Below are 7120 nucleotides of genomic sequence, written 5' to 3'. Positions count from 1 at the left end.
TTTGGAGAAATTAGATAAATAGTAATCTTAGCTTCTAAGAAATGTGACATCATCATTTACATATCCAACTTTTATATATATAAAAGAGTTAAAAAAGAAAAAATAAGTGATTTAAGAAAATTATATAAATAACATTAATGATGAGATGAAGATTAAGAAAAAACGTCAAATAAATTAGTAGTATTGATGATGATAAAAGTTAAATAAATCATTTTTTCTATTATTTAAATTTTTAACATAAAATTTCCAATCTTTTAAAATTAAAAATAAATGTTAAAAAATAAAATAAAAATCGAGGCAATAATTATTTTAAAGAAAAATATAACCAAAATTGTCAGAAAATTAATTCTTCATGTGGGTTGTTGTATATGTAGAAAGGCACGTGTACAATTAATGAGGCACAATTAATTTTATAGTACAATTTGAAATGCTTTGTGTACAACATGGTAGTGCCGTGTTCGTGCTTTAAAGTGTCAACTCTAATAAGGAGCCAAATGAGTAATAATAATAATTCTATAAAGTAATGAGTAATAATAATAATTGCAATGTTAGTCCTTGGTGTTAGTCCTTCTATTAATGTACAATTCTTTTTGCACTTTGTACAACTAATTAATGCAGTCAAAAGTTAATGTACAAAATTGTATGCATGTTGTACAAGAGTATTAATGCAGTGTTAGTCGTTCTAAGTCTCACTTCTAAATAAGAGAGTAATCTTAGCTTCTAAGAAATGTGACATCATCATTTACATATCCAACTTTTATATATATAAAAGAGTTAAAAAAGAAAAAATAAGTGATTTAAGAAAATTATATAAATAACATTAATGATGAGATGAAGATTAAGAAAAAACGTCAAATAAATTAGTAGTATTGATGATGATAAAAGTTAAATAAATCATTTTTTCTATTATTTAAATTTTTAACATAAAATTTCCAATGTTTTAAAATTAAAAATAAATGTTAAAAAATAAAATAAAAATGGAGGCAATAATTATTTTATTAAAGAAAAATATGTGTAGAAAAAGTAGAAGTAGATGAAGTTACTTTAGTTCATCTTTTTGGTGGGCCTCAATGTACAATTTCTATAGCTTTTAATCCAACTCTTTAGTGCAATGTTGATCCTCCAAACTCCCATTCTAAATAAGAAGAAGTAAAATAAAATATAAAAGAGTTAAAAAAGAAAAAATAAGTGATTTAAGAAAATTATATAAATAACATTAATGATGAGATGAAGATTAAGAAAAAACGTCAAATAAATTAGTAGTATTGATGATGATAAAAGTTAAATAAATCTTTTTTCTATTACTTAAATTTTTAACATAAAAATTTCCAAATCTTTTAAAATAGAAAATAAATGTTAAAAATAAAAATAAAAATCGAGGCAATAATATTTTAAAGAAAATATAACCAAAATTGTCAGAAAATTAATTCTTCATGTGGGTTGTTGTATATGTAGAAAGGAACGTGTACAATTAATGAGGCACAATTAATTTTATAGTACAATTTGAAATGCTTTGTGTACAACATGGTAGTGCCGTGTTCGTGCTTTAAAGTGTCAACTCTAATAAGGAGCCAAATGAGTAATAATAATAATTCTAATAAGGAGTAATGAGTAATAATAATAACTGCAATGTTAGTCCTTGGTGTTAGTCCTTTTATTAATGTACAATTCTTTTTGCACGTTGTACAACTAATTAATGCAGTCAAAAGTTAATGTACAAAATTGTATGCATGTTGTACAAGAGTATTAATGCAGTGTTGGTCCTTTCCAACTCTCACTTCTAAATAAGAGTAATATATGGATAAGTGAAGTTTTTTTTTAGTTTTGGTTTAAATTTCATTTAAGTAAAATTGAAATCTCAAACATGATGTTAAAATGTTTAGAAACAGTAATTGTGACAAAGTTAAAAGAAATATATATAATGTAAGTGTACCAAATCGAAAAGATCAACTAGTGAATTGATTTGATATTAAAAAATTAAACATAATTGATTTAATTTGATATTTAACTTTTTTTAAAAGTTAAATCAAAACCATATCAATCCTATTAAATATATGTAAGTCAAATATCAAATCAAATTAATAATGATTAATTTTTTTAATATCAAATGAATTTACTAGTCGGTTTTTTTCGATTTGATACACTTTGTCTATTAAACACTTTGTACACCCGTATATATTTCTATATCTGTTTAACAAATATAATATAACCATTAACAACATAAACATTTCACCTAAATAGTACCTAATCTCAATCTCAATATAATACTCATAAGTCTTAACCATCTTCTAGAAAGAGTATCATTATAATTTATTTATTTATTTTGATTTTCCACCCGTTCATATTGTAATCCCAATAAAATTTAGATCGCACACTACAGGGCCTACTTAAGAGTGGCGTTTCCAATATAACTTTTTTCATACTCATGGCTCGAATCTAAAATCTCTAATTAAAGGTAAAACAGTCTCACAACTGCACCGCAGTCAGGTTGGTATATCACTATAAATTTATTGTAATTTCAGATGTCATGTTATCCCTGCAAAAGTGTCATTAATAAAGAATTTGGTGGGGAATAGGAATGACATAATTAAGAACTTACTAGATACATACAATTTTTTTTTAAAAAATAAAATAAAGTCAGACGTAAGAAATGAAACGGATGAAGTGAAAAACAGAAGAAACGATAATCTACGGCGCAGAAGTCGATTTGACTCAAAATTAGCCAATCATATTTGAGATTCAAATATGCTCTTATCTTTTAGAAGAAAAAATTGCAACTTATTCACAATAAAATAATTGTTGAGTAACTATATTCTGATTACGAAAGGTGTAAACAAACCAAACATTGTTCTTTTTTTTTTCTTTCTCATTCCTGCAAATTGATTATACAAAATCATCTAAAGAATATGCTTACACCTTTTTACTTTAAGGAATCGCAAATAGATAGGAAAATAACAATAGCAAAGATGTGTTATTCTGAATGAGACCGCTTCTTTTCTCAATCAGAAATTAGAAAAAAATTCTTAGTAGACGTGCTTCCTGCTAAATGAGGCCTTATCAAACTTAGATATTCCACGATAGATAAAAAAAAACATAAAATATATCAAATTTCTTCATCTTTAATTGAAGTTTACTTTAAAGAATCACAAAAATTAGTTTTTCTTTTTCTTTAAATACATTCATTTTTATTTTTTTTGTTTTTTGTTTTTTTACAATCTTAATAAATTCATTAGTATATGTGTCACTCCTAGCAACGTTAATTCACTAATCATTGACACATTAGTTCATCTCCTTCTCATCAATTCCAACTACCACCTTCACACCATAAAAGTTCCACATCCATTTTTTTAAATTTAAATTTATTTTATTTACTTAATTATAAAATATAAAAAAATAAAGTGGCCCCCCACATTTTTGTCGTAAGTAACGACACAAAATTACCGAGCGTGCATCTACCTGGTATACGTGTCAACTTCCCGAGCCTGATCCTCCCGAACCAAAACCGAACCAGAAACTTCCATGAACCCGCCGAGCCACCTAGTCCCTTTCGACACTTGTGTCCAAAAAGCAGTGCGTAAGCAGTGACCAAATGCACCCCCACCCCCTCACCTACCCCCTCAAACTCAATTTTTGCATACGTGTCCACTCTTTTTTAATATAATTTTCAATTTTACATTTTATTTCTAATTATTTTAACACGTTTTTTCTAGATCCGTTTAGCTTATCTTCGCCACGTGTCCTTCTTCCGTTTTCTATATATTTAGTTCTCTCCCTTGTGACCTAAGTTTCAACTTTCAACCCTTTTCCTATTCCTTCTCTTCTATTCAGAATTCAGAAATCATTCAGATACTCTGTATTTATACTAAAAACAGAAATTTATATTTAAAAGAAAAAAGAAAAATGACAGCAGCTGAATTGCAGTTACCTCCAGGATTCAGATTTCATCCAACTGATGAAGAACTTGTGACGCATTATTTATGCCGAAAATGCACTTCCCAGCCAATTACTGTACCAATTGTAGCTGAAATTGATCTCTACAAGTTTGATCCATGGGATCTTCCTGGTAATTTAGTTTTTGTTAGTAGTGAACAGTTGAAATGATGAAATTGGGGATTTGTGTTGATTAAATTTTGTGTTCGTGTTTTAGATTTGGCATTGTATGGAGAGAAAGAGTGGTACTTCTTTTCACCTCGAGATCGGAAGTATCCGAACGGTTCACGACCGAATCGAGCTGCTGGAAGTGGATATTGGAAGGCTACTGGTGCGGATAAGCCGATTGGAATTCCGAAAGCGGTGGGAATTAAGAAAGCATTGGTGTTTTATTCTGGTAAGGCACCTAAAGGAGAGAAGACTAATTGGATCATGCATGAATATCGTCTTGCTGATGTTGATCGATCTGCTCGTAAGAACAACAATAGCTTAAGGGTGAGTACAGAACAGATTCATTGTTTTGACGATTTAGACTGTGTTTTCGATTGATTTTTGACGGTTTGTATTTTGTTTACAGCTAGATGATTGGGTTCTATGCAGAATTTACAACAAAAAGGGATCGATTGAGAAGAATCGGAAAATGAACACTACCTGCTATATGGATACAGTTGGATCTCCAGAAGATAGGAAGCCGGAGATTCTACCACCGCTACCTCCACCGCCTCAGCCGCAGCAATTGCACAACGATTTCTTCTACCTGCCGTCCGATTCAGTTCCGAAGATCCACTCCGATTCAAGCTGCTCAGAGCACGTACTCTCACCGGAATTCACATGCGAGAGAGAAGTGCAGAGCGAGCCGAAACTGACTGATTGGGAGAAAGCTACCCTCGATCTTCCGTTTAATTACATGGATGCCACTACCGGCGCGACAACGGTGGATAATAGCTTGTTAGGTTCTCAGTTTCAAAGCTGTTATCAGATGTCGCCGCTGCAGGATATGTTCATGCACCTGCACAGACCTTTTTGAGTGGGGCCCAGTGGATCATTTTCAGCCGCAAGCGTCAAAGGAGACTTAAACGTCCGTGACTTTGCACGTGCGGCCGTAGTAGAATAATAGTAGTAGCATCTTTTGCGTTCACATTGGCAATTGTGAAAACAACATTTGTATATGTAGATGATAAAAAATATTACTAGCAATTAAATAAATTGCGAAAAAAAAACCACCCTAATCAAGTTTATATAGTACATAATGATCATGAGACTTATTGTACTACATGTGAATGTACTTTAGTATATGGGTATTTATCAAACTTTCATTTTTATAATTAGTAGTTTGGTTGATTCACTTTTGAAGTCCTTTTACTAGAATTTGGCTTTGATGTATTGTGCCAAATTGAGGTATTCAATAATATCTTATCTATTTCCCTGAATGTTTTGTTTAGTGAAATGATCCTAATGTTGGGACTCATTTATTTTGATTTAGATTAGATTAAGATGTCTGAATCTGGATTTATATTTGAATGATTAAGATCTTATTTGTAAATATTGAATGATTAAGATCTTATTTGTAAATCTGAACACAGAATAATTGAGACAGTTTGTTATTATACATCTAAATATAATATAATAATAATAATTATTATTATTATTTATTAATATGTAAACATAATAAGTACCGTGATTCAAATAAAATAGGTAGTTAAATATTAGATTAACATATATTAGAAAAAAAATCATACTTTGATAATCGTTAAGATATATTTTAAGAATGATAAAAATAAAATGGAACTACATGAATTACATATATAATATATCTGTAAATCTGAACACTGAATGATTGAGGCCGTTTGTTATTGAACATCTGAATATATAATAATAATAATAATAATAATAATAATAGTAGTTTATTAATATGTAAACACAATAAGTACTGTGATTCAAATAAAATAGTAATTAAATATTACATTAACAAAATATTAGAAAAAATATCATACTTTGATAAGCTTTAAGATATTTGAATTATAAGTAAATATTTTAAGAATGATAAAAATAAAATGGAACTACAAGAATTACATATATAAATTATAATAATAAAAATAATTGTTAGAAAACAATTTAGTCATCTTTTTCTGGAAAAAAATATTCAACACAAATTAATCTTAAATAAACAGGTGAAATATCTCTATTTTCTATAATGTGTTTGTCCATGTACTCTTTTCAAAAATAAATAATGAATACGATACATTCAAAGGATTTTAAATAAATTTATAAAGACATCATAGTCCGATTTCAACAACACATATTCATGAAGTTGCTTTGCACTTTAATCAAATAATCAGTTCTTAATAAACATGTAGCAAGAACAAAAGTCAAAAGTTTAAAGAAAATAATTTAGATAACTAATAAAGTTGGAGAATGAAAGAGACTTGAATTTTATTTTATTTTTTGAAGAAAAAAAATAAGTGGCACAATTTTTTTATGAAAATAATATTGTCTTTAAAAGAGTTTGAATGAGAAAAAAAATATAATTCTAATCATAATATAATTCTAGTCATAATATAATCCTAATTAATATAAGTAGTCTAATCCTAGTGCGATTCTAATTCTACAACAATGCTATAAACTCATCAGTCAGCTTCGTTGGACCTGTTCCAATCGTCAGCTTCCTTCTTCATCAACACTTGTTGTAGACACGTCAGTTAGCTTCGTTGGACATGTTCCTTTGACATGTTCCAATCGTCAGATTCCTTCTACTTCAACACTACTCTCAATCCCAACTTAGATTTGAGACATAATTCTTGATTCTGATTCTAACACAAATTTAACTTTCAACTTTGGATTCTTGACTCAGGACCCGAAATCTGACCTCGATCTAAAATTCGACTTTTGATTTTTATTCTGACTTGAGATTTGACTCCCAATCACGATTTAGAATCTGATTCTCTCGTCCTGACTAGGGCATTGCATCCCAATTAGGTATGGAGTATCGTATATCGTTCGAGGTTGGAGCCAAAATGTCGAGTTCGGTGGTGAGGTTGAAATAGAATTTTGAAAATGTTTTTCTTACTATATGTAACAAAGTAATCTTTTAGAATTTAAGAAAAAATAAGTCCATTTGAAAAGTACTTTTCAAAACATCTAAATCAATTAAGTATAATAAAATGCAAAATTTTTTATTGAAAAATATTTT

General features: G+C 28.8%; 1 protein-coding gene across 1 annotated transcript; it reads left to right on the top strand.

The window, feature by feature from the left end:
- Positions 1-3818: 3818 nt before the first annotated feature.
- On the top strand, positions 3819-5356 carry LOC102577481 (nam-like protein). The gene is given in 3 exon segments (NM_001288041.1): positions 3819-4063; positions 4148-4425; positions 4508-5356. Coding segments are annotated over 3 exon segments (891 nt in total). The 5' UTR covers positions 3819-3900; the 3' UTR covers positions 4958-5356.
- The last annotated feature ends 1764 nt before the right edge of the window (positions 5357-7120 follow it).

This window comes from Solanum tuberosum, unplaced genomic scaffold (assembly GCF_000226075.1).
Source record: "Solanum tuberosum cultivar DM 1-3 516 R44 unplaced genomic scaffold, SolTub_3.0 scf00461, whole genome shotgun sequence".
NCBI lineage: Eukaryota > Viridiplantae > Streptophyta > Magnoliopsida > Solanales > Solanaceae > Solanum > Solanum tuberosum.
The sequence above is the reverse complement of the archived record's forward strand: the minus strand, read 5'-3'. Positions and strand labels throughout refer to the sequence as shown.